This window comes from Engystomops pustulosus, chromosome 10, assembly GCF_040894005.1.
Source record: "Engystomops pustulosus chromosome 10, aEngPut4.maternal, whole genome shotgun sequence".
Taxonomy (NCBI): domain Eukaryota; kingdom Metazoa; phylum Chordata; class Amphibia; order Anura; family Leptodactylidae; genus Engystomops; species Engystomops pustulosus.
In genome coordinates, this window is record NC_092420.1 from 24,060,857 (window position 1) to 24,083,873 (window position 23,017).

At 46.1% G+C, this 23,017-nt stretch overlaps 1 protein-coding gene across 32 annotated transcripts in view; it reads right to left on the reverse strand.

The window, feature by feature from the left end:
* The window catches only part of CACNA1D (calcium voltage-gated channel subunit alpha1 D), a 260,786-nt gene that overhangs the window by 2,819 nt on the left and 234,950 nt on the right, over positions 1-23,017 (reverse strand). For 27 of the 32 annotated variants that reach the window (XM_072126691.1, XM_072126697.1, XM_072126674.1 and 24 more), the window contains 8 exons: positions 22,433-22,563; positions 10,073-10,192; positions 7,021-7,388; positions 5,297-5,323; positions 2,635-2,781; positions 2,387-2,550; positions 2,140-2,261; positions 406-726 (listed from right to left, as the gene is read on the reverse strand). In XM_072126691.1, the coding sequence (XP_071982792.1) occupies positions 406-726; positions 2,140-2,261; positions 2,387-2,550; positions 2,635-2,781; positions 5,297-5,323; positions 7,021-7,388; positions 10,073-10,192; positions 22,433-22,563 (1,400 nt within the window). The remainder of the gene's footprint in view (positions 1-405; positions 727-2,139; positions 2,262-2,386; positions 2,551-2,634; positions 2,782-5,296; positions 5,324-7,020; positions 7,389-10,072; positions 10,193-22,432; positions 22,564-23,017) is intronic. The other 5 variants (XM_072126695.1, XM_072126676.1, XM_072126698.1 and 2 more) reach the window with 2 other exon arrangements.

The following is a 23,017-nucleotide window of genomic DNA, read 5'->3' on the forward strand; positions in this document are numbered from 1 at the left end:
TTGTATTGTTTGGAGGGAAACAAGAGAGTGTTACATATAGGTAAAGAGGGAGACTTATCAGAAGTGTGTGAGGGAAAACTACATTATCTCGCAGCAAAACTTCAATTATTTTTGTTCCAATACAAAGAGAAAAGTAACAAAACTTTTTTTTGTTGTTGTCTGTATACATCACCTATGGTTACAGACTACAACTGCTGTGTGTAGTCAGATCCTGCTCTAGCAAGGAGGAGTCTTATAGCTGAAGGATCATTGGTAGAGACAGAACTGTGATACAATTATTGTACCTTTTATCGCCTCTCAGACTATTTCCATGTCACGTGATTGTGACGTGATCCCCTGTACTCATGAGTGACAGCTCAGGCTTTATGAAGAGGAGATGTGACCCTTTATTTGGGGGGGACTTACGGCTTCCACAAGGCTGTCTGCGCTCCTCTGCTTGTCGCTCTGTTTGTTCCTGAAGTCGGAGGGCACAGTCAGGTTGGATTGTGTAAATGTCCTATATGAAATATCTGAGTCATCTGTGTACCATGAGCTTCTCTGTAAGGACGGGAGACTCCCATTCATTTGCTCCTTAGATTCTGCACGGTCGACCCGGATGAGGGGGGTGTAGAATGGGGTGCGATCCCTGTGGTTCGGAGTTGCCGGGGGAGTGGCCCAAGACCGAGTGGAGCGACAAGGCGAATGTTTCTGGGCTTTGCTGGAGTCCAGACCCGCCACCGCCATAATCTGGAAGAATGAATAATTCATTACACGAGAGACAGCACGAGAAATTATTTATAATGTAAAACCCAAACTGAGGATAGAGAAGGAAAGATGCTCCTGTCACTAACAGAGAACCTGCAGCCATCCTTACCCACAACCTGAATCCATCCTTACCCACAACCTGCAGCCGTCCCTACCCGTTACCATCCTTAGCCCCAACCTAAAGTCATCCTAAACTAAAAATTGGAGTCATCCTACCCCAAAACCTACAGTCATCCTTACCCATAGCCTGCATCCATCCTAAGCCGCAACCTGCGGCCATCCTTACCCACAACCTTCAACCATCCTATCCTAATCATTTAGTACAGGGTATACTTATAGGGTTGCAGTCACAACAAATACCAGAAAATAAGGGAGGATGTCTCTCAGATTATAGACTGAGCCCTGAAGCATCAGGTCATCCTGTGATTCCAGATTTCCTCCATACTTGTAGCTGCAATGCTGCAGAGTATGTATAGAGCCGATATCACTGCACCACTCCTGCCCTGTAATGACCTCAGCACGGAGTCTTATGAGACATTAATGGATCTCATTACAGGGGGAATGGGATGTGTCACAGGGAAAACACTAATCTGGCAGGATGGACGGAGCAGACATTGGAGGATAACACTTCATTAATAAGAAGCCTGTTCTTCTCAATGGTCCGGGGATAGATGACTTGTGACAGCCTGAGATTATGGCGCGGCATTATGTCGGTCATCTGGAAAATGTTGCATTAATTGCGCGTCGTACGGCACTAGAGGAGGTAACGCGGCTTCAAAGTGAAGATTCTGTCCGAGTAAATGTGAGAGCATCGATGGACTGGATCATAGGGAGAAGGATCAGGAAGTCCCTGAAGAAGCTTCACCAGGAAGGAAGGTGACTACTACTGCCATATGTTCTCATTCAAGAATTTGGTGGTTGTCCGAGTCCCAAATTTTAATTGTACCCATTTTTAAACCAATTTTGGTGTCATTTTATAGATAAAATTCTCATCTTTCAGATGACATCAGGTTTGTGGTTCTATGAACTACAGAACTGGTGATACAGTTATTAAATTGGTTTGGATTTTTATCTGCTGAATAGTTTTATGTCTTTAACTATCTGTATCCCTCACAGAACTATCTGAGGTGATGCAATGTGAAAGATGAGATTTTTATCTTAAATATGACACCACATTTCTAGGTACTAAAGGACCAGTCTGAAGTGACACTCCCCTTGCAGCCTCTAAACTTGACTTTTCTCTGCTCATTGTAAACGACATTGGAGGAGTTGTCCTTTCTTGAATTCCCTCTTTTATATGACATTTCATACCCTACCTAAGGAGTATGGTAGTTTAATGGGGTAAATTCTGGTGATAGGTTCCCTTTAAATCCTGATATATTTTGCTAGACATACCTGCTGCTGCATGAGATGCAGGGGTAGAGCCGTGCGGTGATGAAAGGTTGGGGATAGAGGTATTTCGTCCTGACTGCTTTGTCTTCGAAGGCATTCAAAATTAAATGAAGATCTTCTGTTTGCTGCAAAATAAAGAACAAAGACAATGAGGCCCAGACACTCCTGTCCATGCACCTGGCTGGAGAACAGTGTGTAGCCGCTAACTTAGACTGTGCTCCCAATCCCATGATGCACAGAATCTACTCACATGGAGGAGTTGGAGGCAGTAATCTCCTTCTTGGTGATTTCCTTGATTCATAACATATCTGATGATCATCTTCTTCAAAGAAGCTGTGTGGATGGTGGTAGCCTTTGGGTCTCTCATAGTCTAAGTCATTGGCTGGATACAATATTGGCTCCTCGTACAGTTGCCTGATATGAAAGGAGGATTCTGATTAGTTTTTGGAATTGCCCTGGTGGTAGACAAACGCTATACTGAAGACCCTGGTCTCATACCTGTCACCCGAGAGCATGGTGTCCTCTTCATAACACTCATCCCCACTATAGTACTCCGGCTCCCCCAGGTAAGGATCCTCATTGTAGTCCAGGAAGTCGGGGTCTTCTCGGAAGATGACCGGCATGTTCCTTTCTCCAGACTCTGATCTAAGGTAATATAAAGCGGCAGATCACAGAACCACCTCAGCCCATAGTAACAGAAGAATATCACAGACGAGACTCGGACAATGGGTTGAGCTGATCAGAGGATATGGTGGTCCAAGTTCTGGTCATGACATTTATACTATTTGCCGTGTATATATATCGGTGGAAGGGGAGTCCCAAAATAAAATCTGCCATATGGCTATATACGTCCTATGTGCATATGCCCAGAGTAGAAAGGAGGTTTATAAACATCAAGACTGTGTCCAACTTCAAACGCCTCTAGTTACAAACGGACCTCTGGTAATTGGTAATTTTCTGTACTTTAGTCCTAGGCTATAGGAGATAGACAGATGATAGAAGATAAATATGAAAGATGATTTATAGCCAGATTTATAGATGCATAAATATAAAGTAATTATAGATAGATGAAAAGAGATGAGAGATACAGTAGAAGAGAGATAGAAGATCCGTTAATGGATAGATACTAGATAGGAAGTAGATATGAAATATAATAGATAGATATGCAGATAGAGGATATATAGATAAGAAATAGTCAAATGATAGGAGATGGATAACTAGGCAGATGGATGATATACAGGAGATAGATGATAAGGATCTTCACCCGGGCATTCAACCAAGAGGAATTAAAGGTGCAATACATCCTCTGCCCACAAAGGTCCACCTGTTGGGGGCCACTTTAGGACAGGGGGCCCTAGGCAAATGCCGGCCCTGGTGATGGAATGATGCTGTACAAATGGAACATAATTTAGTAAAAGTTTAATAAGTAATATAGTCCATATTTTTCGGACTATAAGACGGTCCTTACTATAAGTCACCCCAGATGTAGTCTTCCAAAAATGGAAAAATATATTTTATACCAATTAAAATATCCCTGTTGGTCGCACAACAGCACAGCACACACAGCACTGCTACATCCATTTATTCATACACACAGCACTGCTACATCCATTTATTCATACACACAGCACTGCTACATCCATTTATTCATACACACAGCACTGCTACATCCATTTATTCATACACACAGCACTGCTACATCCATTTATTCATACACACAGCACTACTACATCCATTTATTCATACACACAGCACTGCTACATCCATTTATTCATACACACAGCATGAATGTATGTATGTGTATTGACACATACAGGAACAGAAATAGGAACACACACAGGAACACACTGTGCACAGCTATAAACAGAAAACACACACACACCTCTTCTATACACACACACAGCTCTGCTATGCACACACTGGGAACTACTATACACAGACACACACATTTGTGATATACAAACACACAAGGAACACACCTGGCACTGCTATACACAGAAACAACCCCCACCTCTTCTTCTTACTCTTGTCCCAGCTCTCTGGTTACCCCCTTGCAGTATTAGGACCTTCAGTGATGTAGTAAGCATGTGATCAGCCTTCTGCTTGTGACATCACTCCAGGTCCTGCGTGTTACAGTCGGGACCCCCGGGAGAGGAGAGAGCAGTGCGGGGGCTCTTCTCTCTAGATCAGGTGAAGAGAGATGTCAGCGCTTTAAGGGGGGAGGGATCACCTTCTCCTCCCCTCCACAGTGTGAATGTACCCTTACAGCTGATCACTGCAGCCTGGGACTAAAGAAAAGTATCCAGAGAGCTTCACCAGAGGTCACAGGGGGCAGAGAGGTCCGTCTGTAACTAGGGGTCGAGTGTCCTTAAGTAGGGGACCGTCTGTATTAGGATTGTGCATGGATGCTTCACAGTTGCAATTGGAACTCGTAAATAGAAAACTTCATAAAAATCCAATTTTTTTTTACATCTACCAGATATCTCTGGTGCGGATTCTCCTGTGCCCGAGGGTCATTGATACCTGAATGTCCAGGTCAGTTTTTGCAGTTCTGTTCTGCTCTTCTTTACATGGCGATATCTCTGGTACAGCTTTACATATCATAACATTTTTTACTTTGTTTATTTCAAGGCATGTGAGACTTTCACTTGACAGTATAGTATTTATGAATAAATTATAGATGTGTACAGCATTATCCATCCTCCTTTCCCCAAGTGCAGGTACAAATGCAGAGGGTGCATGTACTTCTGCAGATCCTTCTAGGAGGGGACATTTCAAACGCCTATATCTCCTGAACCCTAGCACTTGGAAACACAATCCTGGTGTCATATTAAACTGGAGAATCCCCCTTTTTAAAGGAATTATTAAAGAATACGAAAATGAAAAGAAAAAAAAACATTATCGGGCCATTGAATTCAAATGCAGCCATGTTTTTCTAAACCCACACAACCCTTTTAACTAGGATGTCACTTAAAGGGGTCGTCCATGAGTAAAGAGAAGGCAGAGTGCAATGTGTGTAAAGGAGCATCAGGGCTGGGGGTGTAGGGGGTATCAGATACACGGCATGCAGACGCTACAGCTCGGCATGTAATAACTATGGCCCTCCACATATGTTGTATGGCACAAGCAGCTATCTGACCGACAACACAGAGGAACATACCTAATGTAACTCTCATAATAGCGGGTCCTATCCGGGAAAGCCATACAAATATGGGAAGATATTTATTAGAGAGGAAATAAATATCAGTTATTACATATGTAGACAGCACAAGAGAGGACAAACGCAGGGACAGAGAGATCCCACCAACCTGCAGAGGGGCTAAGAAGAGACAGATTAACACATCATGCACATAGTGACATTCACAGGGCCAGAAGACCTATCAAGAAGCCCCCACTACTCTGTAGCAAGTGAATGGTAGATGGTATCACCCTGCTATGGATGTGCTCTTATAGAAGCTATGTCCGTGATCATTGGGTGCACACGATGCACATATACAGCACCCATAGGGAGAACAATGCAGCATGTTAGAGTAAAGATGTAATGCAATCCTATATGTTACTATGCTGTGCTTTCTGATTACTCGCTGTGACTATAGCAGCTGTACGAGGTCTATATGCACTTCTGATACCACCTGTATATTGGGCAGCCTGAATGAGAGGGATTCTGAGTGCCAAGAGGTGCAGGGGCAGACCTGTGCCATTACATTAACCCATAATACAATATGTGTACATGACAAATAACTTCATTATGTCACTTGCATTCAGCATGTTCTAGTTCATCCCTCTGCACAGTCTATGTGGAGCAAAACACTGCTAAAACAGGGCACCAAAAATGATGAACTCGCATCACACTCGCGGGAACGCACGGCCCGATCGCTGCACTGCGGGAGTGAACTCAGCATGTCAGTTCACTCCCGGTGTGCATCGCTCGGGCCGTGCGTTCCCGGCAGCTTGCGTTGCGCGTGTGATGCGAGTTCATCGCATCACACTCGCAAGTGTGGAACGGGCCTTAGAGTTTCTCATTCACTGCTGGGAGCCGTGGGTCACCCCTATGCACCAGGACACTTTCTGTGCCTGGGAGTCACATGACCTGTGGCTCCTAGCAGTGAATGAGAAATAGGGTAAGTATAATAATATAGTTGACCCATTAGGGAAGTGATGGCGAATATTTAAGGAACCAAGTGCCCAACACCCACTTAGTCATGGCAACGTGCCAAAACTGAAATTTAAGTAAGTAATTTATTACTGCCTGCTCAGTCTCCACTTTTAATTGTATTGGCGTCTTGAGGACATCAATACAGTAGAATTTGCAATATTATTTGAGCTTCTCACCAGGGTCCCTTTGAACAGGGAGAATCACAAGGCCCAGAGCAGGAGCTCCAATGATAATCCAGCCCTGGCCATACCTTCTCGCTCCTTCTTTAGTAGATAGCCCAGGATGTGTCACATTAAGAAAGCACTGATCACAGCACATCCTGGGTGGCCTAGGACTGCAGGGGGAGGCCATAGGTCCTGCCTAGTGAGTTTTGTGCTGGGGTAAAGCCTGGGTGCCCATAGGTTTGCCACCACTGCTTTAGGGTCTTATGCTTCTCCAGGTAAAGTTTTCTATAAGTGGCAACTCGGGACACACGATTTATTTGACTCACTATGGGAGCCCCAAAGAAGTAAATACTGCTCTCCGAATCTGTAATGTATTCCCTATTCCTGCGGACTATCCCTTCAAGATTCACTTACTAAGTAGCAGAATATCCTCTTCTACCCCTCATCAAGGCCATTTTTAGAATTGAAAAATTGAAAAATTATTCTAGTTCAGGGCGTGAGGATGACTATGAGCACTGCTATTCCCCAAACTGCCCCATCATAGGTTCTGTACGTTATTGTTACCTCTTTATACTGGATTTCCGTGGTTTCTCGTAGTCGTTCCTACTGTAGGTGTAGTAGCCGTTTTGAGATGTGTGGTCGTGGACTGACAGGCTGCTATGTTTCCCATTCATAGGTTTGAAGACATTGGCGTTGTTTAGGTTGGCATTTGTGGAGTTGGATACGTGTTTCCCGGAGTACTCATGGTTATGATGGTTGTGATGTATGGAGTTTCCCGTGTGGGAATATACAGACTTGTCAGTGTCACTGGCAGAGCGTATTGATGGTCGGTGTACGTGCAGCGGGCGGCGGGTGGTGTTAGTTTGCTGGTAGGAATCACGTCTGTCATTGGCCACATGATTGACGTGGTTTCCAAAGAGACCCCCATTTCTCTGCAAGTGGAAACAGTTGAAGAAGTTAAAGTGCAGATCACGGACCATAGAGCTTAGGTGTATCCTGCAGGCAAGACTAGATACTGATTGCCTACCCATCAATACCAAGATAGGGGGATTCAATATCCAGCACCAATGAAAGCTGGCATGGTCATTGCCTCAACATAGTGCACAGCTTTATATATGATGTATAGTGGTGGCTGGGTATAATGTGATGGGGGTATAGTGGTGGCTGGGTATAAAGGTGAAGGGGTATAAGGGGTGACTGGGTATAATAGTAATGGGATATACCGGTGGCTGGGTATAATGTGATGGGGGTATAGCAGTGGCTGGGTATAATGGTGATGGGGTATAGCAGTGGCTGGATATAATGGTGATGGGGTATAGTGGTGGCTGGGTATAAGGGGTGACTGGGTATAAGGGGTGACTTGGTATAACGGTGATGGGGTATAGTGGTGGCTGGGTATAATGGTGATGGGGTATAAGGGGTGACTGGGTATAATGGTGATGGGGTATAGCAGTGGCTGGATATAATGGTGATGGGATATAAGGGGTGACTGGGTATAACTGTGATGGGGTATAAGGGGTGACTGGGTATAGCAGTGATGGGGTATAAGGGGTGACTGGGTATAATGGTGATGGGGTATAAGGGGTGACTGGGTATAGCAGTGATGGGGTATAAGGGGTGACTGGGTATAATGGTGATGGGGTATAAGGGGTGACTGGGTATAACTGTGATGGGGTATAAGGGGTGACTGGGTATAACTGTGATGGGGTATAAGGGGTGACTGGGTATAACGGTGATGGGGTATAAGGGGTGACTGGGTATAGCAGTGATGGGGTATAAGGGGTGACTGGGTATAATGGTGATGGGGTATAAGGGGTGACTGGGTATAACTGTGATGGGGTATAAGGGGTGACTGGGTATAACGGTGATGGGGTATAAGGGGTGACTGGGTATAGCAGTGATGGGGTATAAGGGGTGACTGGGTATAACGGTGATGGGGTATAAGGGGTGACTGGGTATAGCAGTGATGGGGTATAAGGGGTGACTGGGTATAATGGTGATGGGGTATAAGGGGTGACTGGGTATAACTGTGATGGGGTATAAGGGGTGACTGGGTATAACGGTGATGGGGTATAAGGGGTGACTGGGTATAGCAGTGATGGGGTATAAGGGGTGACTGGGTATAACGGTGATGGGGTATAAGGGATGACTGGGTATAACGGTGATGGGGTATAGCAGTGGCTGGATATAATGGTGATGGGGTATAGTGGTGGCTGGGTATAATGGTGATGGGATATAAGGGGTGACTGGGTATAACGGTGATGGAGTATAGCAGTGGCTGGGTATAATGTGATGGGGGTATAGTGGTGGCTGGGTATAATGGTGATGGGATATACCGGTGGCTGGGTATAATGTGATGGGGGTATAGCAGTGGCTGGATATAATGGTGATGGGGTATAAGGGGTGACTGGGTATAAGAGGTGACTGTGTATAACGGTGATGGGGTATAGCGGTGACTGGGTATAATGTGATGGGGTATAGCAGTGGCTGGATATAAAGGTGATGGGGTATAAGGGATGACTGGGTATAACGGTGATGGGGTATAGCAGTGGCTGGATATAATGGTGATGGGGTATAGTGGTGGCTGGGTATAATGGTGATGGGATATAAGGGGTGACTGGGTATAACGGTGATGGAGTATAGCAGTGGCTGGGTATAATGTGATGGGGGTATAGTGGTGGCTGGGTATAATGGTGATGGGATATACCGGTGGCTGGGTATAATGTGATGGGGGTATAGCAGTGGCTGGATATAATGGTGATGGGGTATAAGGGGTGACTGGGTATAAGAGGTGACTGTGTATAACGGTGATGGGGTATAGCGGTGACTGGGTATAATGTGATGGGGTATAGCAGTGGCTGGATATAAAGGTGAAGGGGTATAAGGGGTGACTGGGTATAGCAGTGATGGGGTATAAGGGATGACTGGGTATAACGGTGATGGAGTATAGCAGTGGCTGGATATAATGGTGATGGGATATACCGGTGGCTGGGTATAATGGTGATGGGGTATAAGGGGTGACTGGGTATAATGGTGATGGGGTATAAGGGGTAACTGGGTATAACGGTGATGGGGTATAGCAGTGGCTGGGTATAATGGTGATGGGGTATAAGCGGTGACTGGGTATAACTGTGATGCGATATAAGGGGTGACTGGGTATAACTGTGATGGGGTATAAGGGGTGACTGGGTATAACGGTGAAGAGGTATAAGGGGTAACTGGGTATAACGGTGATGGGGTATAGCAGTGGCTGGGTATAATGGTGATGGGGTATAAGCGGTGACTGGGTATAACTGTGATGCGATATAAGGGGTGACTGGGTATAACTGTGATGAGATATAAGGGGTGACTGGTTATAACGGTGATGGGGTATAGCGGTGATGGCGTATAGTGGTGGCTGGATATAATGGTGATAGGGTATAATGGCCACTGTTTACAGTGGTGACGGGATATAGCAGTAATGGGGTATAATGTTGGTTGACTATAGCAATGATGGGCTATATCAGTGGGGGGAGGGGATATAGTGATGATGGGCTATACGGTGGTGGGTTACTGCTCTGGTGATGTCTGCTTGTAGCTCCAGCTCTTGGTCACAGTAAAGCTGGTAGGTATTTACCCTGTAGATATCTTCTTCCTCCTCCTCGTGGTTGTTTTGCTCTGGTTCGTCATCTTGCAGGTCACATGATATTGCTCGGCGGATTTCAGGGCCAATGTCATGGAGTGTTCTCAGTCCAGCCTGGATAAAAGTTAACACAGATGAGAATATGTCCATCAGACCACGGTCCTAGAAGCAGAGATTCCTCAGTTGGTTCACAGCTTTGGCATCAAACACATCCAGTCCCTTTATCATCGTGAGAACCCCCCCACAGGGTGATATTGTACAACACAAGGGGGTCCTATAAAGACATCATATACCACTAGGGCTTCTGGTTACTTGTTCTTTACAGTATCACAGTAGATAACATCGGAAAAGACACAAATCCTAACAAAATGTTTTCTTCCATTAACCTATGAAATTTTTGCTCCAGGCCTCTCTTGAACATGTACATAGTGTCCATCATCACAACCTCCTGCAGCAGAGAGTTCCATAGTTTCACTGCTCTTACAGAATCACCATCAATGAGGATGGTAGAACTGCCTCTCCTCTAGGTGTAGAGGATGCCCCCTGTCTATGGTGATGGTAGAACCTCCTCTCCTCTAGGTGTAGAGGATGCCCCCTGTCTATGCTGATGGTAGATCCTCCTCTCCTCTAGGTGTAGAGGATGCCCCCTGTCTATGGTGATGGTAGATCCTCCTCTCCTCTAGTTGTAGAGGATGCCCCCTGTCTATGGTGATGGTAGAACTGCCTCTCCTCTAGGTGTAGAGGATGCGCCCTGTCTATGGTGATGGTAGAACCACCTCTCCTCTAGGTGTAGAGGATGTCCCCTGTCTATGGTGATGATAGCACCGCCTCTCCTCTAGGTGTAGAGTATGCCCCCTGTCTATGGTGATGGTAGAACTGCCTCTCCTCTAGGTGTAGAGGATGCCCCCTGTCTATGGTGATGGTAGAACTGCCTCTCCTCTAGGTGTAGAGGATGCCCCCTGTCTATGGTGATGGTAGAACTGCCTCACCTCTAGGTGTAGAGGATGCCCCCTGTCTATGGTGATGGTAGATCCTCCTCTCCTCTAGGTGTAGAGGATGCCCCCTGTCTATGGTGATGGTAGATCCTCCTCTCCTCTAGGTGTAGAGGATGCCCCCTGTCTATGGTGATGGTAGATCCTCCTCTCCTCTAGGTGTAGAGGATGCCCCCTGTCTATGGTGATGGTAGAACTGCCTCACCTCTAGGTGTAGAGGATGCCCCCTGTCTATGGTGATGGTAGAATCGCCTCTCCTCTAGGTGTAGAGGATGCCCCCGGTCTATGGCGATGGTAGAATCGCCTCTCCTCTAGGTGTAGAGGATGCCCCCTGTCTATGGTGATGGTAGAACCGCCTCTCCTCTAGGTGTAGAGGATGCCCCCTGTCTATGGTGATGGTAGAATCATCTCTTCTCTAGGTGTAGAGGATGCCCCTGTCTATGGTGATGGTAGAATTTCCCTTCCTCTAGGTGTAGAGGATGTCCCCTGTCTATGGTGATGGTAGAACCACCTCTCCTCTAGGTGTAGAGGATGCCCCCTGTCTATGGTGATGGTAGAATCGCCTCTCCTCTAGGTGTAGATTATGCCCCCTGTCTATGGTGATGGTAGAACCGCCTCTCCTCTAGGTGTAGAGGATGCCCTCCGTCTATGGTGTTGGTAGAACTGCCTCTCCTCTAGATGTAGAGGATGCCCCGGTCTATGGTGATGGTAGAACCGCCTCTCCTCCAGGTGTAGAGGATGCCCCCTGTCTATGGTGATGGTAGAACCGCCTCTCCTCTAGGTGTAGAGGATGCCCCCTGTCTATGGTGATGGTAGAACTGCCTCTCCTCTAGATGTAGAGGATGCCCCGGTCTATGGTGATGGTAGAACCGCCTCTCCTCTAGGTGTAGAGGATGCCCTCTGTCTATGGTGATGGTAGAACCGCCTCTCCTCTAGGTGTAGAGGATGCCTCCTGTCTATGGTGATGGTAGAACCTCCTCTCCTCTAGGTGTAGAGGATGCCCCCTGTCTATGGCTATCATAGAACCGCCTCTCCCCTAGGTGTAGAGGATGCCCCCTGTCTATGGTGATGGAAGAAATGTCTCTCTTCTAGGTGTAGAGGAATCCCCCTGTCTATGGTGATGGTAGAACTGCCTCTCCTTTAGGTGTAGAGCATGACCCCAGTCTATGGTGATGGTAGAACTGCCTCTCCTCTAGGTGTAGAGGATGCCCCCTGTCTATGGTGATGGTAGAACTGCCTCTCCTATAGGCGTAGAGGATGCCCCCTGTCTATGGTGATGGTAGAACTGCCTTTCCTCTAGGTGCAGAGGATGCCCCCTGTCTATGGAGATGGTAGAACCGCCTCTCCTCTAGGTGTAGAGGATGCCCCCTGTCTATGGAGATGGTAGAACCGCCTCTCCTCTAGGTGTAGAGGATGCCCCCTGTCTATGGTGATGATAGAGACTCCTCTCCTCTAGGTGTAGAGGATGCCCCCTGTCTATGGTGATGGTAGAATCATCTCTTCTCTAGGTGTAGAGGATGCCCCTGTCTATGGTGATGGTAGAATTTCCCTTCCTCTAGGTGTAGAGGATGTCCCCTGTCTATGGTGATGGTAGAACCACCTCTCCTCTAGGTGTAGAGGATGCCCCCTGTCTATGGTGATGGTAGAATCGCCTCTCCTCTAGGTGTAGATTATGCCCCCTGTCTATGGTGATGGTAGAACCGCCTCTCCTCTAGGTGTAGAGGATGCCCCGGTCTATGGTGATGGTAGAACTGCCTCTCCTCCAGGTGTAGAGGATGCCCCCTGTCTATGGTGATGGTAGAACCACCTCTCCTCTAGGTGTAGAGGATGCCCCCTGTCTATGGTGATGGTAGAACTGCCTCTTCTCTAGATGTAGAGGATGCCCCGGTCTATGGTGATGGTAGAACCGCCTCTCCTCTAGGTGTAGAGGATGCCCTCTGTCTATGGTGATGGTAGAACCACCTCTCCTCTAGGTGTAGAGGATGCCCCCTGTCTATGGTGATGGTAGAACTGCCTCTCCTCTAGGTGTAGAGGATGCCCTCTGTCTATGGTGATGGTAGAACCACCTCTCCTCTAGGTGTAGAGGATATCCCCTGTCTATGGGGATGGTAGAACTGCCTCTCCCCTAGGTGTAGAGGATGCCCCCTGTCTATGGTGATGGTAGAAATGTCTCTCCTCTAGGTGTAGAGGAATCCCCCTGTCTATGGTGATGGTAGAACTGCCTCTCCTTTAGGTGTAGAGCATGACCCCAGTCTATGGTGATGGTAGAACTGCCTCTCCTCTAGGTGTAGAGGATGCGCCCTGTCTATGGTGATGGTAGAACTGCCTCTCCTCTAGGCGTAGAGGATGCCCCCTGTCTATGGTGATGGTAGAACTGCCTTTCCTTTAGGTGCAGAGGATGCCCCCTGTCTATGGAGATGGTAGAACCGCCTCTCCTCTAGGTGTAGAGGATGCCCCCTGTCTATGGAGATGGTAGAACCGCCTCTCCTCTAGGTGTAGAGGATGCCCTCTGTCTATGGTGATGATAGAGACTCCTCTCCTCTAGGTGTAGAGGATGCCCCCTGTCTATGGTGATGGTAGAATCATCTCTTCTCTAGGTGTAGAGGATGCCCCTGTCTATGGTGATGGTAGAATTTCCCTTCCTCTAGGTGTAGAGGATGTCCCCTGTCTATGGTGATGGTAGAACCACCTCTCCTCTAGGTGTAGAGGATGCCCCCTGTCTATGGTGATGGTAGAATCGCCTCTCCTCTAGGTGTAGATTATGCCCCCTGTCTATGGTGATGGTAGAACCGCCTCTCCTCTAGGTGTAGAGGATGCCCCGGTCTATGGTGATGGTAGAACTGCCTCTCCTCTAGATGTAGAGGATGCCCCGGTCTATGGTGATGGTAGAACCTCCTCTCCTTTAGGTGTAGAGGATGCCCCCTGTCTATGGTGATGGTAGAACCGCCTCTCCTCTAGGTGTAGAGGATGCCCCCTGTCTATGGTGATGGTAGAACTGCCTCTCCTCTAGATGTAGAGGATGCCCCCTGTCTATGGTGATGGTAGATCCTCCTCTCCTCTAGGTGTAGAGGTTGTCCCCTGTCTATGGTGATGGTAGAACTGCCTCTCCTTTAGGTGTAGAGCATGACCCCAGTCTATGGTGATGGTAGAACTGCCTCTCCTCTAGGTGTAGAGGATGCCCCCTGTCTATGGTGATGGTAGAACTGCCTCTCCTCTAGGTGTAGAGGATGCCCCCTGTCTATGGTGTTGGTAGATCCTCCTCTCCTCTAGGTGTAGAGGATGCCCCCTGTCTATGGTGATGGTAGATCCTCCTCTCCTCTAGGTGTAGAGGATGCCCCCTGTCTATGGTGATGGTTGAACTGTCTCTCCTCTAGGTGTAGAGGATGCCCCCTGTCTATGGTGATGGTTGAACTGTCTCTCCTCTAGGTGTAGAGCAAGGGTGTCATCGGCTGTTTCATCTCATGAGAGGAGCACCTGCGATAGGATCAGCTTCATGCAATTACTGCAGAACTCGCTGTCTAGACTGGAAAATAACAAAAACAAAACATTCACTGCCGAAAATAAACTATTTGTAACTCAACGCACAAACCAGTATGAAACTACGGTGGCGCACATTTATCAAAAACAGTGAAGTTTGCCTGTCTTGTTGGACACAGTGCAGGACAAGCAGTTTTGAGATTCTTTGTAATGAAAACTGGTGCAAACACTAGTACATCACGCTGGGTGCGGGTGCATGGAGAGGGCTCATTTCGCACATTGCAATGAATGGAGGAAAATCCCCATATACAGTAGTAAATGGCACTTTTCTGCCATTTTTAAAAGTATAAAAAAATTCAATAAAAAGTGATCAAAAGGCTGTTCAGTCCTAAAAGTAGAAGTAGTAAAAGTCACAAAAAAACCCACCCACAGCTCCGTATGAAAAAGTTATTAGCGCCAGAAGATGTCAAAATAAAATAAAAAAATTTTTGCAGGAAGGTTTTAAGTTTTTTAAATGTATGAAAACATTATAAAACCTATACAAATTTGTTATCCCCGTGATCGCACCGACCAAAAGAATAAAGTAGACATGTCATTTGGGGCGCACAGTGAAAGCCGTAAAATCCAAGCCCACAAGAAAACGGCGCAAATGTGTTTTTTCACCAATTTCACTGCATTTGGATTTTTTCCCCCGGTACACGGCATGGAATATTCAATACCGTTACTATAAAAGTGCAATTTGTTACCCAGAAAACAAGCCCTCACACAGCTCTTTACATGGAAAAATAAAAAAGTTATAGATTTTTGAAGGTGGGGACTGAAAAATGGAAAACGCAAAACCGAAAAAGGGCCTTGGCGCTAAGGGGTTAATACATGTGGACCAATATAGCACACTCCAAATATCTTGCAAATTGATAAATAAACCCACTGGGGCACATTTACTTAAAAATTCTGAAAATGCACTAAAGGTGCAATTTTCTGTGTATGCTGGGTGCGGCGATTCACTAAGATCAGTCGCCACTGCCCCGCCAGAGTTCTCCATCTTTTTGGGTGTGCAACACAATTTGCATGCTAAATCCCGCGCTCAGTCCGAATCAGTCGGCCCAACGGACGGCACACTCCCTAATTTGTGTCGCATGGAAGCCAGCACAGCCGCGGCACAAAAGGGTCCCGTGTGTAACACAATTGCGGCGCAGACACTGCTTTAATACCTGTGCAAGCCGTTTCAGCCTAGGAGAACTTGCACAGTCTCAAAAATGTGCAGCGCAAAGTCCTTAATAAATGTGCCCCAATATATGATGCATGGTCTAGGACAGTGATGGCGAACCTTTTAGAGACAGAGGGGGATATTTATCAGGACCTCTGCGCACCGCCAGTGGCGCAGAGGCCCTGAAATAATCGCAAATGCTAGCTTATTGCTAGCTTTTGCGATTATTTTCCCCAATCCGCCACCTTCACAGCAGGGGGGCGTGAAGGGGGGGCGCAACCGGCCGAGCGGAGGGCGCGGCCAGACGGGAGTGGGCCGGCGCGGGGCGTTACTGTCCTCAGACTCAAACTCACCTCAGACTCCACGCTCCTCCGGCTGATCACTGTAGCGCACACGGAGTAAGGTGCCCAGCGCTGGCAGCGTAATGACATCATTACGCTGCCATCGCTGGGACGCTTACTGTCCTGTGCGCTGCTGTGATCAGTGTGACAGAGCATGCAGTGTCAGCGCCCTGCTCTGTCTTAAAGCTTAGCTGGGACAGTGGTTGTCCGCACCTGGCAGTGGTTGGGAGGATGGAGCGTGTGCCAGCAGTGAGGGCTTTGAGTTCCCTCTCTGGCACGCGTGCCATAGGTTCGCCACCGCTGGTCTAGGAGCACTACCTTCTCCAACTCATTGCACTGGAATTGCTTCTTCACCCAAACCATTCCTGAGCAATGACTTCTGGCAGTTCACCACCTAATATGCTATATATCTACTTTCTGGTGGGTGCTCCTTGGCAGCACTGATACACATGACCACCCATTTGGCAGTAGAGAAAATAATGAACATACTGGGTGCTGAAGCTAATGCTACCTATTGCACTAGAATGGTGGGGACTATAGAAAAAATTCTGAATGCATGAGAATAAGTGGGACAACATCTACCAGAGTTGGAATTGGTGGAGGTCATGAACAATGCTCTTAAAGACTATAGTGAACCCTCACCCAAAAACGTATTATTTATATTAAAATAATTTGACATGAGTGCATAATACAATCAATAATGCCATTCAATCAATTAAAAGTGGACCATGCAACCCATGAAGAAATGGACTCTGTCTCCTCTATCCCTCTATCTCCTTTGGATCAAGGTTCACCTTCTGGACCCTTCTCATCTTCTCTTTGCTTTTCCCATGTCAATGCAGATCTGTCCAATAACTATGACTAACTAGAAGCACAACATGATGTACAAGTAGGTCAGGGAGCTGGTAAGGGGCTAAAGTCCATATCAGAACAATGGGTCTACCGATAAACCTGGGTCTGTTGGTCTTTTAGTGCCCCAGACCTGGTGATGTTCCCTTTCAATTCAATATCCATATGATTTACAGATTCCTTTAAGCCGCAGCCTAAAGTACAAGCAGTGAGCAACCCAATTTCTATTAGTTTACCAACACTGATCTGGGTTTGCCAGGGCTGCGGACACTTCCACCACAGCACCGGGCAACTTCTCACATCTGTGCCGTCATCTTCTATTACTTCTGACTAATCTCTTGTTTAAAGCGGGGGCAAGAATACTAAATAGCACTCATCAAAAGCCGTCTCCTGCTCGGAGGTGGAATATAGAAATATGTAATTACAGGAACACTTAACTATACACTTTCCCCCGGCCCCCCGTATAATTAGGCTTTATGATCACAGTACGGGCTCGGGATGACTGTGCCTCATTGAAAAGAAGAAAAGAAGCCGCAGGAATGTAACAAATCACTTTCTATAGTTTTCAAACAGTGGCAGATCGCAACGGAGAGAGGGAGACCGTGCAACGCAGACTGCGCTACCAGAACACACAGACAATGGAGACAGATTAGGAGTCTGTTACATGTGGGTCAAAGGAGATATTTGTTATACTACAGACATGGTGGTCCATTAGTCTAGGGCAGTGGTGGCAAACCTATGGCACGGGTGCCAGAGGCGGCACTCCGCGCCCTTTCTGTGGGCACCCGGGCCATTGCCCTAGCACACCAGACAGGACTCAAAGAATTTTCCTGCAGTTCCAAGCAACATGGAAGCAAAGATGCTGCTTTCAGAGATATTTTAAAGTGACTTACTTGGCTGCTTGGGAATGTAGGAAGAGGGAGAATGTGTAGACAGGGCCTAATTATTTTTGGAGGACCTCCTGCTGGTCCCATGATTCTCTTTGTACAGAGGGACACTGGAAAGAAGCTACAATGATACAAATGTTCTTTTCTTCTTTCTACTGTGTTGGTGTCCTCAGGAGGCCAGTGTAATTGAACATTGTTGAAGAACATGGAGCAATAAGTTACTTCTTTAATTTTTGGTTGGCACCTCACGTTAAATGAGGGTTTGGGGTTGCAGTTTGGGCACTCGGTCACTAAAAGGTTCGCCATCACTGGTCTAGGGCTTCATCAAAACTTGGAACTAGCTGTTACTGTAGGACAGTGGTGGCAAATCTTTGGCACTTCTGGCACTCAGAGCCATCTCTGTGGGCACCCAGGTTGTCATCCCAGCACAGAGTTCATCAGACAAGACTCAAGTCCTCAAGACGCCCTTGATGTGCCATGATCAGGGCTATTTTAAAGTGACATATCTATGGCTGCCTGGGACTACAGGAGGTGTGGACAGAGCTGGATTATCATTATAGCTCATGCTCTAAGCCCTACAATTCATCCTGTTCCGGGGACCCGGGAAAGAAGCTACAAAAATAATCCTACATTTCTCCTTCTTCTTTCTACTGTATTGGTGCCCACGGGATGCCAATATGATTGAAAGCCATGGCAGAGCAGGGAGCAACAAGTTACTCCTCATGTTGCCATATAAATAAGTGGGTTTTTGTTGTAATTTGGGCACCCAGTCTGTAAAAGGTTCTCCAACACTGCTCTGCACATGCAATGTATTACATGTGGATTAGCCACAAGGTAAAAACACAGTGTAAAACGGTAGCAGTGCAGTGGGTTGGATTTATGACACCCCAAAGAAACATTGCAAAAATAATCTGCAGTGGAAAAGCAAACCTACCATTTGATTTCATGCATTATGAACCAAACATACCTTGAGACTGATGTAGCTACACTGATGCAGAAACATATCTTGTATAATCCCTGAATTTAGTGGTTTTGCTGAAAAAACTATTATAACATTAAGGATAATGAGGCTCTGGAGCTCCTGTGGCTGGCTCCAGCTTTTCTCCCCTTACCCTAATTATGCACTGCTTCAGAGAACACTGTAATCACTGCATGGTGCCTGACAGGCAAAAGTAATCAATCGCAGCACTATCCCCCAGCTGCTGTGTATAAGTTATCCAAGTGAAGTTGATTAGTCTGGACAGTTTAGGAACTCCGTGTAATGTAGGATAAGTAGGCAGCCAGCATGCAACCCAGCTTTCCCAAGCTCCTGAATTTTACAGTAGTTTTTTTCCAGTAAAACCACTCAGCTCAAGATAGCTCCAGCATTCTCAAGATATGTTTGGTTCATAATGCATGAAATCAAATGGTAGATTTCCTTTGAAGGAAACCTACCACTTGAAGTGGCAGGTATAAGGGATAAGCTGCTTTGGCGCAGGGAGGTACGCGCTCGGCGCACCATGCGCGCGACCGTGCCGCGGCTCTCATTCACTTCCTATGTAGCCGGGTGCACGGTCGCGCGCATGGTGCGCCGAGCGCGTAACTCCCTGCGCCGAAGCAGCTTCGGCCATAAAGTTTAAAAAGTGTTTTAAACCGCGATACAGCAGTTTAAAACACTAACAAAACTAAGCTCCGGCACCAGCTCACCCTGAGCTGGTGCTCGGTAGTTTCCTCTTATACCTGCCACTTCAAGTGGTAGGTTTCCTTTAAGGTCACTTTTTCAGCTGAGGTAAATTGCAATGAAAGTTTGAGCTCCGTTCTCCATTCTACAATGTTTCTGCTGCTTGCGGAAAGTCTAAAGGATTACAGCTGGATACAACCATCCTAGTCTGGACTAAGGAACCATGCTTAGTCTAGCAACTCTTCAAACTAGGCAAAAAAAAAGTAATTTTTTTGCATTGGATCTGCATAAATCCCATCCCATTTTGACTGCAGTTTTGGGACAAAGTTTCCTGAATTGTTACTGAAAGATTGTGAACATTTATAGAGAATTCCAGACATCGGTCAACCACGCAAAAGGGTTTTCACATTAAAGGCATTTAGGGAGTGCAAATGTCTGATAGATGTGGGTCTCACCTAACTGGGACCTATACCTATCCCTAAAACTATCCGTCCCTACTTTTACAGAAAAAAATTGAGCATCGCTGTGCGTCTGGACAAGACTTGGATGCCCCAAAAAACAGCTTTAGGGGTTAATTTTGAAAATAGGGGGTACCCCACATCTATTATATGACTAGGGAATATCCTGTAGATCTAATATAAATGTCTTTAATAGGAAATCCCTTTAAGATTGTACAATACTAAGATAAAGGATAACTCTTTTTCACTGAAACCTCAAATTATTTTTAATTTTTCCTGCTGCCATTAACTATTTCATTCCTATTACACACGAATGTGTCTTCAGCAAATAGAGGAGCATTGCCAACCAATCCATCTCCTGTGTCCCATGTATAAAATCATCAAAATGGCTGTTATCACCTGTAACTAATCTCTATGTACATCACAGGATACATAAGGAAACTCCTTACATTTTCATCCTAGCAAAAAGATGGAAATGAAGAACTGAACAGATCTGGGAAGAGAAATAATGTCCTTTCCTTTACTACATAATAGAAGACAGAATACATTTAGGAAGTTTCATATTATAAGATAATACATGCAATAATACATACAGTTGTTAAACAGCAAACACATGACTATCTCCGCTACACTACAGACACAAGCATCACTGCAGAATTACACTGCTCCAGAGCAGAAATCCAAGCAATAACAGCAATGACTATGCACCTAACACCACAATGTATCATCCAGCCGGCACAGCAAATTATACAAATCAACAGGTGAATGATCCCAAATCTAACAATATAGGGAATGATAGAGAAGATGGAAACCTACGCTGTAGCAGTGCACATAGGACACAAAGTGCTCCAGCCTCTGGATGTCTCCCTGCTCCATGGATGCTGCTCCGTGCTCTGCTGAACGTCACACTGCACTCTGCTACATACAACAGGCGGACCTCTCCCCCCGCCGTCTCTATAGAGGAGGCTCGTTACACTGTAGATGAGTGACAAATTAACCCTGGGCAGGTTTCTCCATAGGACGACATACGCTGCGCACAGCTCTATACAGAGCACCTGACCCTAAAGATAGAAACTTCCCAACAATGTACTGGGGGGAGGGCAAGGACTGGGAGCTCCCCCAAGGGAGGAAGGGCATACTATACGGAAATGGATACTATACAGACAGGCGTACTATAAGGACATGGATACTATATGGACAGATGTACTATAAGGACATGAATACTATATGGACAGGTGTACTATAAGGACATGAATACTATACAGACAGCTGTCTATGGTCTTGAAGGAGTAAAACCATCCACTGGACTCATCAGTGTGTAGTACTGTTCACTGGATTCATCACTGAGTAGGATTGTCCACTGGACTCATTTCTGAGTAAGACCATCCACTAGTCTCATCACTGAGTTTGAACGGAGTAGAAAGCCACACTAGAATCATCAATAAGTAGGACCCCCCATAGAATCATCACTGAGTAGGACCATCCCCTGGACTTATCATTGTGTAGTACTGTTCACTGGATTCATCACTGAGTAGGACTGTCCACTGGACTAATTTCTGAGTAAGACTATCCACTAGTCTCATCACGGTGTTGGAACTGAGTAGAACTGCCCACTAGAATCATCACTGATTAGGACCGCCCACTAGAATCATCACTGATTAGGACCGCCCACTAGAATCATCACTGAGTAGGACCGCCCAATAGAATCATCACTGATTAGGACCGCCCACTAGAATCATCACTGAGTAGGACCGCCCAATAGAATCATCACTGAGTAGGACCATCCACTAGTCTCATCGCTGAGTTTGAACGACCACTGGATTCTTTAATGAGCTAGACCGTCCACTAGACTCATCACTGCTTATGGCCATCCACTGGACACATCAATGTGTAGGCGGATTAAAATCTTTGGCACACAACATTTTCTCAATCCACTTATCTCCTGTTCCATAGAGTGTGTAGATAGGACGGTATGTTTAGCTTAATAGTTCACCACAACCAAGAACAATGGCTACCTGAAAGCTATGGAGCCGCTCTTGATCTCTATATGTGGATATTTACTTACGTACATTATATACTTTGATGTTATCAGTTTTCACACTCCAGACATGTAATAATTTATAGTGAATAAACCAATAAAAGAAAGATTAGCCTAGACGCAAATTGTTGGCTCTATGGCAGCTTCACAATGGATTGTCTTCTCCCTGATCTTGGGTCCTTGGTGGGTCCCTCTTGTAGTCTTGAGCCATATAACAAGCTATGGGAAATTCACTAGGCTCCAAGATCGAGAATGGGAACTAAGCCATCAGCCAATATATCTGCTTGTTTGTAGGTTGTCTGCACCTTATTGTACAGGGACGTGTTCTATGTTGTCATGACTTGTTTTAGCCTAAAATTATTCATCTTGCTTCAAACACCCGAATAATCTAAACTAACATAAGACAAAAACACAAATGAAAAGTAAAGTAATAAAAGCCAGTCACCTGTAGGGCCACGGTGGAGTTCTTTGTAGGGTACTTTCCCACCAGTCCTTGTTCCTTGCGCTTCTTGAATTTCCTAAAGTAGTCCTGTATCAGGAAGGTGGCATAGAACTTCCCCACGGTTACCTCATCATCTAAATGAACAGACAAATCTTTCCCAAGTCAGCAACATTCACCATCACCCTGAGCTCTAGCATCTGAAAAGAGATGTGATGGAGGCAGCAGAGTCCAAGCTGCACAACTAAACTAACACAGAAGACTAGCAAGCAAGCGACATGAGTCTGGATGGTGGAGGAGCCAGAGGGAGACGTGATACGGGGGTCCACCTAGACATAGTGTATGAGACAACATGCTGGAGATGAGGATTAGGAGAACCTTTGGTGTAGGGAGGAGTGGAGCAGAAAGGAACACAATGTAGTGTGACCTATACTATACTATGCAGCTAGTAGATATTGCATAGGATACAGTATAAGGATCAGTGAACTATAGGTTAGTGATAGTCCTTTCTATACTTATCCATAGTATAATTATGGAGATTAGATCATCTAGAAGAACAATAGGATATGAAGCAGAACTCACTGGATTGTA